This window comes from Crocodylus siamensis, chromosome 14 (genome assembly GCF_052110815.1).
Source record: "Crocodylus siamensis isolate JL-2025a chromosome 14, ASM5211081v1, whole genome shotgun sequence".
NCBI classification, from domain to species: Eukaryota; Metazoa; Chordata; order Crocodylia; family Crocodylidae; genus Crocodylus; species Crocodylus siamensis.
In genome coordinates, this window is record NC_143408.1 from 9411172 (window position 1) to 9430891 (window position 19720).

Sequence of the window (19720 nt, forward strand, 5' to 3'; positions counted from 1 at the left end):
GTATCTGAGATCTGCACTTCCTTTTCTATATCAAAGACTAGTTTTAGTGTGAAGTCTGGTGTTGAAAAGTGGCAAAAGAAGATTATCTCTAGATAAAAGGCCATTGATTGTAGTGGATAAGACAAGAACTTGAGAGGCCCTTTCAAATTAGGCAACTTAAAGGTAACTCCAAGCTACCCAGAGTTTAATAAAGTTAAAAGCGGTGGTGAGAACAAAGACTCCCTAGGGAGAAATCCCCCAGCCTGAGGAAAAAAGCCTGTCATTTCAAAGAAAGGCTTTGAAGTTTGCCTGGAACCAGCTCCCCTAGACAAGCAGTTAATGAGACTCCACTAGGACATGGGTCACTTTGGTGTTTCTTTAGATCACCGTCTTGGGAACATTTGTCAACACTATAGACATCCATTTGATTCAGAGGCAAGCACCTTCTTGCATGCTCAAGGTATAAATAGCTGAGACAGCAATACTGGAGACAATTCAGTATCTTCAAGGGTGCAGCTATGTGGCTTCTTGCCCCAACTACAGTGCTTCTGATTGGCCTCTTCTGCGCTCCCAGCTTTGTCAGTAAGTTCCCTTTCTCTTCTTATCCTCTGGTTTTTAGCACTTTTGGTTCTGATCTTTGGAAACAAAGTACTGGTACTTGTGAATTAACACGATGGGTTGCTATAGCTGATATTGGATGCATCCTTTATTGGGCGATGACATCTTCGACTTGCCTGCTCCATCTTCTACAGAGCACTGAGCTGATTCTTAGCACTCAGCAAATAACTTCGGGCTGGTTTGTAGGAGGAAGTCACTGTGCTGGAAGTTGGAATGGGAATTTACAGTGCACTTGCTGGTCCATGCTAACCCTCTGGGTGAATGTTCTCAGTAAGCCCCCTTTTAAATTCACCTAGCATACATAGCAGTAACTGCTCTGTGTGGATAAGCCTTTAGTCCCCCCTGGCAAGAAAGAAAGCAAGAAAGCAGCCTGAGTTTTAAAGTGGGGCTATCCTGAATTTCGCATGTTGTGGCTGCAGGTGCAGGAGCCATCAGCAGACAGAGTGAGCAAAGGAACTTATTTGCAGACAGAGGTTGCTGTAGGAGGCAGAGCCATTACCTCTACATTGGACATGGTAAGTGAATATCTTGCCTAGGCTTTAAGAAGCTTGATTCTTTCAATTTTTTCACTTACTTTGGATCACTGATGCCCCTCTGGGCATTTTCTTGAGGCTCACAAGACATCGTTGTCTTTTTATCCCCCAAGCGGTGAAAGACAAAAGTCAAATAAATGTGACAGAGCCTCAGCAGGCGCTCTGCCTAATCTGCTGTTGGCAGGCAGTATAGCAACAATATCCTCAGTTTGCTTTAACAACATGCTAACTAGTGTGGTTTTCAAGATTCGAGGTTTTTTAAGACCTGTGTACACAAACCCTTAGCTGGGATGATCTAATTGGGGTCGGTCTTGTGTTGAGCAGGGGGTTGGACTAGATGCGACCTCCTGAAGTCCCTTCCAACTCTAATTTTCTATGATTCTAGTGGAAAAACTGGTTAATTAGACAGTACAGTATATCTGAATTAAATAGTCTTCAATTTTTGTAACTAATATATTGAACTTTGTTCCCAGGAAATTGTTTTCCTTCTGTTGAATGGGCATTATTTCATGGGTACAACGTTCCACATTGCCTCGGTGCTAAGATTTTTATTTGGAAGTGGCAGTGAGATAAGGCAAATTTATTTTGCTGTGCACAAGGATGAGGAAGTCTTTCTAACCTTTTGGTACTGAAAAATAGCTGTAACTTTTGAAAATGACAGATAGTTTTGTTTCATTCTGCAGTTCTCACAGTATAGTGGTAAAGGACTTCATAAATGAGCCTTGACTATAAAATTGGCTATAAATTAGCATTATGTAGTGATTTGTCTTCATGGATAAAACCCTTGAGAATCTCATCTTTGCCGTAATGTGACTCTGGGCAAATAATTTTGGGTAAATAACTTACTCTTACATGGCATGTACCTCAGTACTAGAGAGAACGGAGAAAAAATGAAAAGCAGAAAGGACAATTTGCAACCCCACTCCACATTTTTACGGTGCAAAGAAATCTCTCCTGTCTTATAAGGTAAAGTCTACGGCCACATCCAGACGAGCCAGGCTGTGCGGTATGTGGTGTTGCTATTTTCCATGCTGTCAGGTTATTGTTTTTTTGACCCCCAAATAGCCACTGCTAGTTGCCCCCAGGGAAACAAATGTCTGTGCTTGTGTGGACATGGCCTAAAAACAAAATTATTGCAGCTCTTTCTGGATGGGTCTGGAGATGTTCCTTTAACTCTGCTGAGCACAGTATTGTTATACAGGCAGTCCTTGAACTTACGCCACAATAGGTTCTTGAAAACCACATCTTAAGTCGAAACGTTTTGACTCGGAACCAATTTTCTCATAAAAAACAATGTAATAAATGGGGGATTTGTTCCTGAACCAAGGCCTGATACTGTATTTTCACCAAAAATACCCCAGAATTTTGTACCTGATCAATTAGAGATGAGTACTATAGCTATATTAATGTATTTATATTGTAAATAGCAATCATATTGATTTAGAAGGACTTCTTTGAGGTGACTTTGCTGGACTTTTTGAAAGGCTCTTGGTTGGACTTTTTTGAAGGGTTTTTGCCTGGAGCCTTCTCAGGAGTCCTGGCTGCAGGTTTTTCTGGAGTCCTGTCTGCTTTCTTGAAGAAAGTGTCCAAGGAAGTTTGGACAGGTGTTCTCCAGGGAGATGAGTGATGCAGCGAACTTGTTCGCTGGCAGGGCATTGCATTGGATCAAGCGTTGAGTCAAAACTGGCACTGTAAAGTTGAAACAGGGTGTCAATTTATAAGCATAAGTCAAAAATGTTGTAACTCGAAATGGTGTAAGTCGAGGACTGCCTGTAGTCCTTATCCCACATGCTGGGCACATCTACGCAAGAGGCTAACTGCTCAGTAGCCGAATAATATTGTGCAGTAGCACGTCACAGCACCAACAGTGCTAATACACTACTGCACAGTATTATTAGGCTACTGCACAGCAGTGTCACTTAAAAGGCGTTCACTGGAGCTACTGCACAGTAACTCCAATTACTGCGCATTTATATAGTACTTGATTACATTCAAGTACTAAATAAATGTGCAGTAACCACTACACACAGTAGCATCTCATGTCGACATGCCCACCATGTGAATACGGAAACACCTGATGTCTTGTCTCTATGGGGAAGCTGCTGTGAAGTAAGTATGAACTTGAAGAGTGAGACAACTGCTTTGCACTAACTGCACTAATTCATCAAATGGATGCTTACGCTACTTTGCATCATTCAGTTAAAATCCAGTTTTAAATGAAATTGGTGCAATGAATGCCATGCCCACACAGGAAAACTAAGGCAAATTAAAACAAGTTAATTTAAGATGTGAAGCCAATATTTGGTCTTTTTTTATAGCATAATTAAACCACTGTATAGATGGTCTCCTTGAGGAAGAAAGTGGCTGTTTGAACTAAGACCTAGCGTCGACAAGCCCTTCGAATAGCGATAAGGGTTTTGGAGAGTAACGACCAATTTTCAGGAGTATTTCTGGGAAGCTATAATCACTGGCTTTCTGCCGACTAGAAATACTTAGCCTGTCTGGCTGACACTCCCCCTGGTGGTGTGAAAGCTGGCTTGACTTTTCCTGCCTCCTCCTGATTTAAAGAGTTTACTTAGACCATAGGCAGACATGCATGTCTCTCCACAATGGGGGGAAGGGGGGCAGCCAGCCAGTGGCTGCTCTTCTGTGCATTTGGCTTTTCTTAGAAGGCAGTGAAGCAATCCTCTCCAGAGCTCCTAGGCCCTCTCCCAATGCAAAGGACTAATAATAATATTCTACGGGCTGTAGGGAGCCTCATTTCATCTTCCTTGTGTTTCAGACATCTCTGGAAGTCCTGTAAGTGTGGATGTTGGGATGTGCAGGTCCCATTGCATATCCCAAAGGATAAACTCATATCAACCTGGACTTCGAGGCCTCTCCAGGCATTCCTCCATGTTGGACTTCCTTAGAACTAAGAAGGTGAGAAATGTGCACCCTAAATACATGCATGAACTCACTGAAGTTGTGTGATTCTGAAGTATAATAAGCATCTCTTGTCCTGCCACAGCCTACCAACAAGAGCAATAGTTGGGTTATATGAAAGGAGAGTCTCCCTGGCTGTCAAAAAGCACCTGGGGAAAAAAAAAACAGTCAGAGCTTGGTTGTGTACAGAGGTGTTACTCACATTTTATTATATCTTGATGCTCTATGACAGTGGTTCTTAACCTGTGGTCTGCGGACCCTGGGAACCCACAGACTATGCTGAAAGATGATTATGATCAATCAAAAGGATGGGAGTACCCACACATACAATTCAAAGGGGTCCACACCTCTGTTTGAATTTTTTAGGGGTCTGCAAATGAAAAGAGATTGAAAACCACTGCTGTGTGATGATGTCTGAGATCCTTTAAAACAACCGTCTGCAGCCCAGTGCTGATGAGGGCACTTTAGGCCATGCTGGCGCCGCACTAGGTTTTCATTAATGAGAGTTAATTTCCCCTTACGACTTTGTAGAGAAGGGAAGAGGCCCAGTACGTATTCCTGCCTGTATGAGCAAAACTAGTGGCCAGAGAGCCAGTTTATTTTTTTGGAGCATGCTACCATCCTATCATGGGATCTTTGATACAGATACTCTAAACCCATTTGTGAAAAATAGCCTGTGACACTTCAGCTAAGAAAAAGAGTCCTTTATTAACAAGCTAGAGAGAGGTGGTACCTCTGAGGACCTCTCTACACACATTTTATTGATTTAATTATATGAATATCCTCCCCACTGGGAAAGATGCTGCTTTACTGGTATACATGTGTTTTATCCTAGCATAGCTGCTTCTGTATGAGAAAGGGAAATGTGCTTAGATAAGGTACCCTAATATCTGTGTAACAGTGTGATGCAGCAGCTACTAAGTTTGTAACAGCTTAGCAGTTGGCCATTACCCCGATAACCCGTGGAGTCCTCCAGGGACCAGAAGTTCAGGTAGACCAGTGTTAACATTCATTACAAAGAGAGTGTTATCACTTCTTTTCGTGGCCCATGGGAGGAGCAAGAGAGCCTTGCCAGAGCCCTTCCCCACTCTTTGCGAGGGAGGCTTATGGGGAGTCACCATTAACCATCTGTTCTACCATTCACCATAGTCCTACCATACTTCTAGAAGGAGGTTTTTGTCTTTCCAAAGATATGTTTAGGATGATTTATCAACTAGTTGCTAGAGAATTAGTTGAAATAAATGGTTTTATTAGAAATGTAATTTAAAAAGGCCAAAAGCACCAACGCAGCTAGGCGAAGAAAGTGCTGTATTGGTCCAAGCTAGTTCCAGAATGAAAGATGAGTTTCAAATGGAGCCAGGTTCTCCAGTGACCTGATTTCAAAGGGGGAATTTCTCTGTTTCCTTGTAACTGGTCTGTGCAGCTGCAGGATAGACAGATGGAGTCGCCTCTGTTGAGTGGAGCAGAGCGTTCCTGCCCTTTGGATTCCCTTTGTGAACCTACTAGGGTTCACCTGGAGAGACTGCTGCTGCTCGAAGGGTTCCAGGAAGTGGAAGTGATTGAGACCTGTCAGTGTAACACAAGCCCAAAGGAGTGTCTTCGGCTGCCAGCCCTGAAAACCTTCTTTCCAGACTCCCCCTTGGAGTTCACTGTGGATGTTGGCAAATGCTCCAACCCTTCCCACGTAGAAGGTATGGAAATGGTGGGGATGCTCATCTTGTGAGGCAGCGGGAGTAGAGGGGCTGAGGAGGATCCCCCGGGTTAAGCATCTCAAATGCCACTGGTGACCCAGGAACTTAATGTTTGACTCTTGGTTAAAGCAGATTGTTTCTCATGTTGTCTGAAATTATAATGCTCCAGACACATTGTGCTAAGCGTGGTTAGATGGATGAAGTATGGACACTGAATCCAAGGACACATGGGTTCTAATTCCATTTCTCCTGCCGACTCGGGTGGCATCCAGTTCAGTATGTAACTGCCTGCATCTGTTTGCATCTCTGCCCCCATCTTTATACTGTTCATTATATGCATAAAACTATGAGCTGTTCGGAACAAAGACCATCTTTTTGTCCAGGCCTTCCCTACCTGTGCAAGATCATGTACTACTTGTATGAGACTTTGAAAAGAAAGCCTATAACAGATGGGGCTTTTGGTGTTTGACAACTGATTGGAGTTATTTTGAGACCGGGGATAAGCACAGTACAGCAGAGGGATGATCCTGCTAGACTAATCAGTAGTGAAAGAGTTACTATTGAAGTCCACTTTGCCCCCATTCAGTTTACACAGCTCTTTGAAGTTAAAAGGGTGCAGGTTACCTCATAGTCCATGGGAAGGGATATTAAAATGGGGATTTTCAGTGGTAAAAGCATGACTTTCTGTTGCTGGACCTAACCGAGCCACTCTTGTAACAACAAGCAGCCATATGCTCACAAATGGGGTTGTTTGGGAAACAGAATTTCCATTCTGCAGGAATGGTGACATTGCAATACTTCCTGCCAGACTGAATCTGAGTGAAAAGTAGAAATGTCCAAGTTTACAGTGAAATAACAATTGCAAAACGTTTTCTTTTCATAAACAACTGAAGAACCTTTATCAAAACCTTTCATTTTAATAAGGTTGAAATGGTTTAATAGTCAGCATTTGTGCTTTTTGGTTATGTCACGATTATTTTGCAGTATGCTATTACAACATCAAAGTCAAAATGACAAAGTTGAAATGAAATGTTTCAACTTTATCAAAAGGAATCACTTGATCCTTACTGCAATGAGCCAGTATATTCATTTGCCATTGAAATAATTTGAAAATCAGCATTTCCCAACAAATGTTCCACCAGAGAATTTTTGACCACTTCTGTTGGTCCATAAATTTCCTTTATGGACCAGAAACTAAAGAGGGAGACAGAACCACTCTGCTAATGTAGATTATGCATGCACCAGGAGCATAGAAATTAGTGCTAATGGCCAGGAGGAAAAGAAACAAATTGTGTGCTATTGTGAATGTTTGTTTGTGCAGCGGGGTATATATTTTGGATTCCTGCAGCAGTCCAGCGTGTTTGTTGTCTGGCAGCAGGACGTGGCTAAAGAAAAACTAAATTGTGTGGGACTAAATCAGAATGGAAGCATTTTGCCTGCAAATTGCACAGTTGCATGGCACAACTTAGCTCACAGGATACCAGCTGTGGACTTGCAAATCTCACCTATTCTGTCGTCTATTTTCTCAGAAGTGACCAGTGATTTTGAGCGCTAATGGCCTTAACTTTTTAGAAAGTGCTGAATGCCCATCCTCAGAAAACCCAGCCCTTTCCATGGATGTGCTGTTAAGCACCTACAATTGCAGGTCATTTTTGAGAAGAGGTCTAGGACACCTTTCCTTTTTTTTCCAGCTGATCTGAGATATTCACTTTTGAAATTGCAATGAATTCTTACACCCATTTCACAGCTTGGGAAACACAGTTTGAATGACTTGCTTAAAAAACTATGAAGATGAAAACTGGGCCTCATCTTGCAGGCCAAAAATAGACTTTTTGACCCCTGCATCTCATAGTTACCTGATACATGATCACAAGCAAGCCATTTGGCTACCTGCTCTCTTTTCCTTCATGTGTAAAAGAGACGCTTAATCCATAAGGGATGGGTGGGGGGGGGGGGAGGGGGGGGACCAAGTGGCAAGCAGGGGTGTGGCTAGGAGCCAGGACACCAAGGCGCCTGTCCTTATATTCAACCAACACATTGAGGGAGACATAGTGTTGTGTATTTAAAAAGTTGTAATTTGCTAGGACAATATATAGATGGATCTTGCTGATTAAGGTAATTTCATATGATTGTGGCATGCAGAAAAGAAAAGAAAGGTAGACTGTTGGAAAAACTCTAGTCTTTGGGTCTCACATGAGAAGAAAGAGTTAGAGGAAAGAGGATTAGCTGATGGATACTTTAGCATTTAGTTGCTTCAGATCCCATATTTCAATTAATTCCAACAGGGTTGGATGTTTGCAGAGAGGGTGGGGGTTTGCCAGCTTAAAAAGTCACAGGGGTTTCTTTCCACAGTCCTGTACCCCATTTATACTCCCCTTAGATACAGCAGGTCCAGTGTCAATATTTGAGTCGCCTCTAGCGACAGTAAAATTGCGACTGGCATAATTAAATGCAGACTCGGTAGGGAGTCTGCACTGAATAAATGAAGCGTGGCTGGCCGGGAGAAGTAGAAAAGGTGAAACTAAGCTAAAAAAAATCTTGAGAGGAGGAATTAATATGGAAGAATATCTTAGACAGGACAGGAGCGGATGTCTCAGTGGATGTGTTTATTGACGGCAGTTGGGAAGCCTGCATGAGATGGAGGGGGACCAGAAATCTCACACCGAGGATGTATGATGGCTGGGTGTTCATTACCAAGGGGTCAATCATGTGTTATAAAGAAAGCTTGATGGTGCGTGCATGGGAGTCTGATTGTCTAGAAGTAAGGAATCAGCAGGAGAGATGTGCGGATGTGGTCTGCTTTTCTCCAGTACCAGGAAGGATGCAAGAGTAGGTGTCTATGCTGAGCCAGCATCTGCTTCAATATACTGCTGTTATCAGCAGGGGGTGGGAAAGGAAGAGACAAAACAGAACCGTATGGAACATTGTAATTCATGGGACACGTTACAAGAAAGAACAAATCCCTTTGTTAAAACTCACCTGGCTCTTCATAGTGGCACTTCACTACCATTTCAGATCGTGTGGCATGCCAACATCCCTGGCAGACTTCCTGTTAGGAGTGCTGATTTTCTCTTTGTTGTGTGAATGTTGCAGGTTTTGACCAGGTTTTTTGCTCCCCATCTTGTGCTAGCATTATCTGCAAACTGCATCGCTGTTGCTTTTACACCTTTCTATAGGAAAGCGGTTCCTCCGCTTAGCACTGCCAGAAGATCTGCAAAGCTGTTTCACATAGCGTAGCACTCTAGGCTACCATCGGGCTGCTCTTGTTTGGTTGGGGGAGCACCGCAGGGGTGCCTTCCTTTGGAAGTAACGTTACAGCATTATGGAAAGGCAAGACATTGTCAATGAAATAACCACTGAGATCTAAATTGAAAGCATCACAGTAAAGTGGGGCTGCCCAATTCAACGTGGGGAGCCTGGACTTGAACTAATCAAATCCAAGAGGAGATGCTGAGAAATTGAGCAAAACACAGCACTACCCGGTTCCCCCAAAATACAAAATCCTTTTTCTTTGGAAAAAGCTCTGGCTTCTTGCACTATGAAATAAGCTACGTAAATGCAAACTTTATTCCTCTGTAGATTTGTTGGCAATTCCGCCATAGATCTATTACTTTCCAAGAGTTTTTTTTATTATTATTATTAGCTACACATTGGGTCTAAGGCTTGCAATTCTTCCGCAGACATAACCCCTTCTAACATTAGAAAATGGACTTTGGGATTCATTCCTTTAGCAATCAAAGTATATCCATTGGGTGTATAATTTCTTCATCAGGCAAAATAACCTTGCCCATGCCGTGAGATCTCTGAGAGAAACAATAAAACCCGGAAGAGTAGTTCTGAGTTGGCATAAAGAAACGTGTCCAAGGCTGCAATCATGGGGAAGAGCTCCTGGAATAGCAAATGAGCACTTTTCATAACTCATGTTGGGTGTTATAAGCCTGATCATGCAACTGCTCTGTACATAGAAATCCCAGTGAAGATACCCAGCGGGAATGCTGCATGTGCAATGAAACTTCGCTCCCATTCTCTTCCAGATGGACTCTTCTGTGCCCCCACAAAGTTTGACTCTGTTTTGATCAAAAGCCCAAACGGCGCTGAGGTGGTTCAAACTCTGGAGAACTGTGAAATGAAAGAACCCTGCTATCGAATTTCCTACGTGGAATACTACTATGAAATTATATACAACTCAGCTGGAGACAGAGAGGAGCGGCTTAAGGTTAGTCCAGTGCATGCAGCTTTAAGAGTCCTGGGGCCTGTCTGAAATCAAGAGCTGTATTGTTTAAATAATCAAGAGCTGTATTGTTTAAATTACACCATTATAGTTAAAATAGTACACCTGCTCCTGTGTGAATGCTGCTATAATGGTAGAAAGGCTATTTCTTTATAGTAAGGGTGAGTAACCCGTATGGTTGTAAGCAACTTTATATGAGTATAACTACACCCAGGCCGTGTCTACACAAGGTGCTACTGCACAGTAGTGTCAGAAAAACACCACGTGGGGACATTACTGTGCAGTAACACCGGTTACTGTTTAGTCATTTAGGACCTGGTTATGTAAGTACTAAATAACTGCGCAGCAACAACTGCTCAGTCCGCTGCTCATGTAGACACAGCCACTCACTATGGGTTGCACAGACAAAAACAAATTGTCATGAAGTCACATGCCCAGCTGAAGTAATTAGTCTTGTACAAGGCAAAAAGTTTCCTCTTCTGGGAGGAAAAATCAATGGCATGTTTCTTAGTTTGTTCGTTATCTGAAAACAGGTTAAAATGACCCCTTGTGTATACACAACAGGAAGCGGCGCTGCTCAAAAGGAGGACTTGCTGGAATGCTGTTCCCCTTCGGGTGTGTATCAATAGGATGTCACAAGTGATTTTCCTGTCTTTGTTTTGCAAATCTTTCCAGGAAATTGATGTGGGACGGTGCTTGGGGAGCTGCTCCGTAGGGAATCGCTGCTTGCTTAGGTAAGCACAGCTGTCAGGACACATCTCCCTCCCCCTTCCATGTGAAACCCCTGGAGAATGCAGATGTTCCAGAGGCTGAAACAAATTTTGCCCAGGCTTACATCCACGTAGCTTCCTTATCCCGAGTGCAATTGCATGAATGTGAATCCAGTGTACAAGCTGTCTCCAAGGGCTCTTTGTCGTTGTCATTTACCTTCCAGTGAATATAACTTTATTCATTGTGCTTTGAGTGACTGCATTGGTAGGGTAACAGGTCAATATATTCTATGCTGAGTTCTCTTTTCTTTTACTAATTCACATCTCATGACAAAGTTTCTTGTAATATCAAACTAGTGTTGTGATTACAGCAAAGGCAAGTGCAGACTTTGAAGGCTGTGGTAGGAGTCGGACTGTGAGCTTTATGGCTGGGAAACTTCTGTTGCAGAAATGGTTGCAGAATAAAAACTTGGAGAATTTAGGATTATAGGAGATGAGGACTGGAAGGGACCTCATGAGGTCACCTAGGCCAGCCTCCTGTTCAGGAGAGGATCATCCCTGACTAAACCATCCCACACTTCAGTGTCTGTCCAACCGATTCTTGAAAATTTCCAGAGATGGAGATTTCACAGCTTCTCTAGGTAGCCTGTTCCCATGCTTGACTGTCCTCATAGGAAGTTCTTCCTAATCTCCAATCAAAATTGCCTCTGCTGCAGCTTGAAGCCGTTGCTCCCAGTCTGGTTCCCTACAGCCACCAAGAAAAGTCTATCTCCATCCTCTTTACAATCGACCTTCAGGTATTTGAAGCTTGTTATCAGATCCCCCTTCAACCTTCTCTTCTCCAGACTAAACAGTTCTAGTTCTTTCAGCCTTTTCTTATAAGTCATGTTTCCTGGCCTCTAATCGTGTTTGTTGCTCTCCCATGGACTCTTTGCAATCTGACCACATCCTTCTTGAAGTTGGGGGGTCCAAAACCAGGCACAGTACTCCAGGTGAGGCCTCACCAGCACTGCCTACTGTGAAAGAATCACTTCCCTTGATTTGCACTCCTGTTAGTACAACCCAGTATTAAAAGCAGTTGGCTTTTTTTTTAGCAGGAAGAGCACACTACTGGCTCATGCTTAGCTTATGGTCCATTGGAACTTGTAACACTGTAACTTGCCTATGGCTAAGAGATTTTTATACTATTAGATAGCCAATACACCACATGATTTAGACACCAAAATGAATGAGAATTTTACTGAAGATCCTACCAGCAATTACAGAAAGATGGGCCTACTACGTGGCCCAAATTCAGATAATCCTCTCTGCCCCAGGAGGGCAAGAAATGGGGATGTGCCATCCTTGCTGCATCTTTCTCTGCCTTCTACCCTACTCCATACATGGTCCTTTATAGGGCTCCAAATTCACACCTGATTTGAATGGTAGCAGGCTGGCAGCAAAGTTTTACTGAAGATCATCTTTGACTTTCAAGTTCATGTTCTTCTTTAGTTTGCTACTGCCTGGATTTGGGCATCTTCTCCATAGATTGCAATCTCTCTTGCTTCTTTTAGATTTTTTCAGGATAATTAGAGGAGGTGGACAGAGGATCAGAATGATTTGTCAGAGCTTGTCTTTAAAGTCTAGGGTGGTCAGACCTAGTCTGGAGCCGGGAAGGACTGAGTCTCTAATTGCCTGTTGACAATAAGGTTGTGGTTTGTATTTTAGCTTTGTGCTGAGCCTGGAGAATTTTGGTAGGTATAAATGGAAGCAAATATAATAATACATAAATGAATAGTCCCCTATAAATTAAGTGGCTTACCAATGGTCACAGAGGGAATCTGTGATAAAGCAGAGAACAGAAAGCAGGTTTTCAGCCACTCCAAGGACATCCTTCCCAATTCTGGATTCAGTCGTCATCTTTAAACTGTTCATTACATGCATAAAACTGTGAGCTGTTTGGAACAAAGACCACCTTTTTGTCCAGGCCTAGCCCACTAGGATCCTGGTCCATGATTAGGCACTTGGGCAGAGCACTGGCCTGGAGCCTAGATGATCTACCTTCTCCTCCTGCCTCTTGGATGATGTTGGGCAAATCACTTTGCCTTCCTATTCCTCTGTTTCCACATTGGTAATAAAGGTAAAATAATGCTTTCTTTGTAAAGTGCTTTGAAATATACTGCTGGAAAGCCCTCCATGAGAGCTGGGTATTGTTATTAGATATTACCAATGTAATGATAAGTTAACCATGGGCTGTGAACCAAGTTAAATTGCAGAGACCAGATTATGTATCAATTCAGCTTTGTCATGTAAACAGGATAGGAGCTATAAACCCAAGGCAGATGAGAGTGGTCCATCTTCTGCCTCTCTGGGTAGTTAACATTTTTGTTTTTTCAACTGCAGGGATTCACACAGTGGAGAGAAGTGCCTGGTTTGGGCGGAAGGCACCTCCAGTCGCTGTGTGCCTGATCAGTACAACACTCACACATTCAAGAGCCGCAGCGGCCCCATCCGCACTGTCTTTGCTATTGAGAAGTGTAAATGTAAGAATTAGAAACTTTGGGGACTACAGATTCAGAGCGTACAAGGGGGGCGCAGGGAGCAGAGAATGAGGATCACTGACTCATAGAATCAGATGTCCAGCCATGCCCCATTGCCCCTGAAGCAGCCTCTGGCAGACTTTCTGTACTATATGTAAATGAAATAAGGCTATTTTATAAATAAAAGTCATTTTCAACAGCAGCAGCGTGGAAATTAATTGCTTCCAAAATATTTTAAAACTTTTAAACAAACATTATGGTCCATGATTGGTTTCTAGGACACCCCTTGACAGCTTGTACAGACTCCACTGTCAAGATATGGCCATGTAAGAGCCAGATCCCCAAAAGGTTTAAGATGGACTTGTCTATGGTCTCCTCACGTTACGCATTTTGCTGCATGATAGATATTCCTATCCAAATGTCCTCTGACAAATAAGCACAAGGCATCACAGCAAAGAGGGAGAATTCAGTGGTCCAGTGAAATGGTCTTCCCAGCTTCCACAGCAGTAAGGATTGATCCATCAGAATCTGCTGCTTACATCGTCTTTGCAGACATGCACTTTCATACCAGTGCAGATATAAGTAAGGGCCCCGGTAAGGCCCATAACGCCCACAAAAGGTGGAGGGTGAATGGGGAGGGAGAGACCAAGTAAGTGGGTGAAGCAAGGGAAGTGGGTACCACAAGGAGCAGGCGTGGAAAAAAGTGCAATGAGTGAATGCCCATCCAAATGCTTCCCTGCCCTGTAATGTAGGATTTGAACAGTCCTGGACCTACACTTTTCTGGAAGACAAACTTGCTGGCCTTGTAAGTGAGGACTTGTGCCCAGAAAGGCAGAAGGAGAGGACTGAAAGGACTGAATAATTTCCTTCTGCCAATTAACTAAAACCTGCTCAAATTGTATGCAATTAACCTCCTGTGTATTCTGGATAATTAGCCCTCGTACCTATGCTACCTCTAGTTATAATAAATTATAGACACTGGTTTGCTAAGGAGACGTCAGCATTTATTATAATCCTGTTAGACCTCAGTCTTTTGTACTCTGCAGCCAGGAGAGGTGGGGACGTACAAAACTAGAAACTGCCTGGCCACAGAAGAGGGTCACTTCTGTTCAGCCGGTCTGGTTTTGATGGAAGAGGGATAGGAGAAATATTCTGCCCCTGCCCACTCCTGTGAAAGGAGCCCAGGCAGCCTGTAAGGAGAGGAGGAAGAAAGGCGGCCTGCTGCTTACTTCCACTAGTGAGATGGCCGAACTTCTGAGGATTTGCAGAACAACTACATGTGAAACCAAACTCAGCAGCTTTCCTCAGTAAAGAGAGAGCTTTGTCATTTCAGGTGATAGGAAGAACACTGGATGACTCTCCTTTCTCTTTGATTATTCTCTACTTTAAACCAGGGGGGTCAAAGATACCAGATCCAGCCCACAGAGCCCCATCATCTGGCTCCCAGTGCTGCCCCTAGGTCCTGAGTTGGCCCACACGCTACACGTGATGAGTATAGGGCCCAGGTCATGCCCTGCACATTGCACCTGCCCTGGCAGGCCCGGGACTCGCAATGCACATGGCCCCCACTGGCCAGCGTGTGTCCTGGACTGGCAGAGCAAGGACCAGATGCGCTGGATCTGGCATGCACTGCGGCGGGAGTTGGGGGGGAAGGGTGGTGGGCGGACACACAGCAGGTCTATGGAGCCAGTCCAGCCAGTGGGCCAAACACACACCATTCATTGAGCCTGTGGACCAGCCCTGCACCACTCACCCACCCCATGGGCCTGGATGAGTTTGACACCCCTACCTTAAACTACAATGCAGTCTTCAGGGCAGTTCCCAGTTATGACTGGGGTTGCATATGACACAAGCTGGCAGGGGCTGCCCAGTCATACCCAGCCATCCGGACCTGTTCTCATCATTTAACCCAATATATTACATAAACCAGACAAGTTAATTCTTATACAGGAGGTAATTCCCTATTAAATAAATAGTAACACTTACAATCCCAGTAACTGGTGGTATCTTTTAGAAACAGACATTCATTAAGAATTTAAAGTCTCAGAAAAATCATATATTTACTACTTCTCTAAGTAAGGCTAGTTCCCTACAGTCTTAATTTCTATCGTATTTGTTATTTGAGTTTGTTTAGTTTCAGCCATTGCAACCATTTGCATTAAAAAGCCTTCTAGCATCAGGTATTTTCTCACTATGCAGCTATTCATAGGTGGTGTTCAAATCATTGTTTTACCTCCGCTAAGCTAAATTGGTTGAGGCTCTTATTTTCCCTTTTTTTTTTGCAGCTTTTCTCTCAACCCTCTGTTGTTTTCCGAAAGTGTGGACACTGGAACTGGATAAAGTCATTGAGAAGTGGTGTCATTGCTAACGACCACTACTACTCCAACATGTCCAAGGATCATATAAATCGCTGCGACACAGTATTGCAATGGACGTTCATGTTCATTTGGTTTTGACCCATAAACCTTTTTCAAAATTACTGGTTTCCACAGAACAGTCACTAGTCCTGGAGTAATGACCTATTTTTTTTCCCTAAATTTCTGACATTACATTAGACTGTATGGAAAAAAAAAAATGGATTGCTTGACTTGACTAAGAGATCGAGCTTGATAAAAATGTTGATTAGTGCTGAGAACTACCTTGTGAGGGACGCCATTCACAGACAATTCAATTCCCTATGACCAAGCATGCTTGAGATCTATCAGGCAGTTTTTTAATTCATCTGTGATATGTACTGGGTTTTTTTTTTTCCTCAGAATTTCATATGTTGCTAAATCCAACACAAAGTATAATCAGATTATAGTATGTCAGCACAACACAACCTTTATCACAAGATCTACAGTTTTATGGTTTTTTACCCTTTGTTTGGCAAGATGTATTTTCCATGAAACCACAGTCAGTGGCATTACTTTTATTTCTCTGTCACACCAGCCTGGCCATTATTTTTGCGAAGGCTGATGCCAGTATAACTTGATCTGTAAACACAGTTATCCTATTTACACTGCCCAAATATTGGCAGATTATTGGTATTAGTTCAGTCATAAGGAATTTTTAGGTTTTCAAGAGTTATTTAAGCTAATGTCTATTGTCCAGAGCTTTGCTCAGCTAACTCCTTTTAAAACTCTGCGTTGCAAGTTGTAAGTATGTAGGTAGGTAGGTATGCATGCATGCATGTATGTATGTATATAAACAGCATCTACTATAATTTACATAAACTGTGGTAGATGCTGTTTGTTACCATCCTTGGTTGCTTTTAAAATAAAGTGTATATGACTCATGAAATGTAAACTTTAAATTTTCATTCTGTGAAAACTAAAGCACGTAAGCTGAACGTTCACGATATACAAATATCAGTGCGACCAAAAGCTGATCTCTCAAATATTTGTTGGAAGTGATAGCAAGAGAGGTGTGAACATATCTGAAATGAACTCAATTAAAATTGAAGAAAATATTTTCAGAACATAGTATCATAGTAGCTAGAGTCGGAAGGGACCTAGGTAGATCATCTAGTCCGACCCCCTGCCTTGGCAGGAAAGAGCACCGGGGTCAGATGACCCCGGCAAGGTGCTCATCTAACTTCCTTTTAAAAATCCCCAGGCTAGGAGCCTGCACCACTTCCCCTGGAAGCCGGTTCCAGGCCCTAGCCGCCCTGACTGTGAAGTAGCGCCTCCTAATATCTCATCTAAACTTACCCTCCGCCAGCTTGTGACCGTTATTCCTGGTCACTCCTGGCAGCGCACGGGGGAACAGGGACTCCCCCAATACCTGCTGATCCCCCCTGACCAGTTTGTAGCAGGCCACAAGGTCCCCCCTTAACCTTCTCTTGTGGAGGCTAAACAGGTTCAGGTCCCATAGCCTCTCCTCATAAGGCCTGCCCTGCTGACCCCCGATCATACGAGTGGCCCTCCTCTGAACTCTTTCCATATCGTCCACGTCCCTCTTGAAGTGTGGCGCCCAGAACTGGACGCAGTACTCCAGCTGCGGCCTGACCAGTGCCGCATAGAGGGGGAGGATCACCTCCCTGGACCTGCTCGAGATGCATCTGTGGATGCATGACAGGGTACGGTTGGCCTTCTTGACTGCCTCCCCACACTGCCGTTTTTTTCACAATGACTTCCAGCTGCTCCCTATGTTGTGTTAACGTACTTTATATATAACTAAAGGTAGAAAAACAATTTAGATACATTAAGAACTGAACCTAATCTTTGCCCATTCCTTGAAACGCAGAATCTTGCAGTGAAGTCAGATGCTCATCTAATTTGACAACTTCCTTTTGTGACCCACTGTAACTCCTTTTACTTTTCTGGCTCCTTCTGCCTTTCCTAATTAGGCCTTTCATAATTTAAGCACCTTGTGTCGCTTTATACAACAGGAACTGACTGGGACCTCTGTGTATTACAGTGTCAGAAACAACAAAGAAGAATACAAGTTTCGTCCTGATCCTGCAGATACTTAAACACAGAATTTATTTCATATGCTTGACAATGAATGTAGTTACTCCTGAACATCCATGCTTGCAGATTCAGTCATACACAGAAGCTCATGACCCCTTCAACCCGGAAAATACCTTAAACATGCACATTGCCACTGCTGGCTACAAACATGTTGCCCTATCTTATTGCAAAGTCGGATCTAACTTGCTGCCCATAATGACTTGCTGGTCTATTTTTTGCATTTGTTCTTCCCAAGCATCTCCCTCCTATTAAATATTTGTTTTGGATACTTCCTTTCCAGGCCCCCAAATGTTTTAAGATGGCTGCATAAAGTTAGGCTCCTGACAAAAGAGGGCAGATCTGACACTGAATTAAGTTACACTGGTGTGTGTGTGTGAAAATCAGGTTTCTTTTACATAGACTACAACTTAGGAGTCTGATTTCAGGTGTACAGAACTGACACACCTGGCCCAAACATATTATCCTGCACATCAGCCTTTGAATTTTACTTTCTTTAATCCTGCCCATATTATTAACCTAAAGCAGTGTTTCAAAACTTTGACAAAAATGTTCAGCCCAGCAAAATCTCTTTAAACCGCCCTTATTTCTTAGGTTTCCTCCATCATCATCCTAGCTTGCACAAGGCTGGAAAGAAGCAGACGCTTGTGGTGAGCAGCATTTTAGGTTCTGTTCCCTGTCTTCTAGCAAAGGATTTCGGTAGAAACATCTGAGTTTGGTAGAAATCTTCCAGTGCAACTCTACTTAATCCCTTATTCATACGTCTGTGTGTTGATGGGCTACTTCTAGTGAAAGCTTACTAATGGGTGCAAGACGGTACTTCCTTTAACACAGCAGGGGCCGCACACACCAGCTGTGTGTTGTAGACCTCTGGCTAAGACCCTGATGTTGAGCTGTCTGGTGCGTCTGCATTTATTAGCAATAGATGGCATAAAAATGAGCATAAATATATAAAAAATCATCCCAAGTATACCAGTTCATAGGGCTAGTATGATTAAGGCAGATTTGCTAAAGCTGCAAGGGAGCAGTGTGGCTAGGATCACGTCCAGACACCTCTGATTCTCCAGTCTGAATGATTGTGTATTGACTTATACCTGAATCAACTGCATTCAGACATTTACACAAGTCCAAAGCAGCACTCACGCCTCTGGAACTGCGGTGAGACACCTTCCCGACACACTGCATCCCCAGCAGATGATGTGTGATAGCGTGTGTAATGTATTTCTTATACAGCTCTTTGTTCTGCTTCTTGCACGCACGCATGCATGCACACACACTGCTACCATCCCCCCACGCTCTTCCACATGGTGAAACTTCAAAATATCAGACTCAGCTTTACAAAAAACATGTGATCGTGACAATCAGAAAAGTTACAAAGCAACAGAGGAATGGTCAGACCCGATTCGAAGTCCATGTAGTCCCATATCCCACCCCTGGGATACTTCAAGTCCCAGATACTTCAGGGGAAGATGTCAGAACCCCACAAAGCCATACGTGGCAACCCCACACCGCCATACGTGGGGCAATCTGCCCTCCACGCAGTCTTGTCCTGGTCTCTAAATATTGGCTTTAGCTCTAAGGTACAAGGATTTATATCCATTCCAGAAAGTGTTGTTCTAATTCATCAGAACTCAGGCTACCCGTAGCACCCATATAAATAACTGGTCCCTTTATTAATCTTATTAAATGTTTTGCAGCAATAAGTTCTGTAGTTCAATCCACATGTTGTGAAAAGTATTTCATCAGTTTTGAATTTCCCACCTTTCTAATTTCACAGGATGTCCTGATATTCTTTGGTATTGTGTTACATTGAGATAGAGAGGACAGATGCTCTAGATCTATCTTCTTTGGACTATTCGTAATTTTACAATGTTTTCTGATTCACCTGCTATTACAATCCTGATCTTACCGGCTGCTTTTTTTAGTGGCAGGGTTTTTTTTTTTAAGATGGGAATCTCCCAGTGTCAAAAACCACCCCCCACGCTGCAAATTAGCAGCATGGCGCCCATGTGCCATGTGCAACTTGTGGTGCTGCAAATCGCCTGTGTGACCGCCCACTGTGT

At 43.2% G+C, this 19720-nt stretch overlaps 1 protein-coding gene across 1 annotated transcript; it reads left to right on the forward strand.

Moving 5' to 3' along the window:
- Positions 1 to 943: 943 nt before the first annotated feature.
- On the forward strand, positions 944 to 13248 carry LOC149853340 (uncharacterized). The gene is made up of 6 exons (XM_090027584.1): positions 944 to 1112; positions 3913 to 4052; positions 5479 to 5746; positions 9781 to 9962; positions 10653 to 10711; positions 13070 to 13248. Exons 2-6 carry the CDS (start codon positions 3948 to 3950, stop codon positions 13218 to 13220), a joined length of 765 nt encoding a protein of 254 aa, XP_089883710.1. The 5' UTR covers positions 944 to 1112; positions 3913 to 3947; the 3' UTR covers positions 13221 to 13248.
- The last annotated feature ends 6472 nt before the right edge of the window (positions 13249 to 19720 follow it).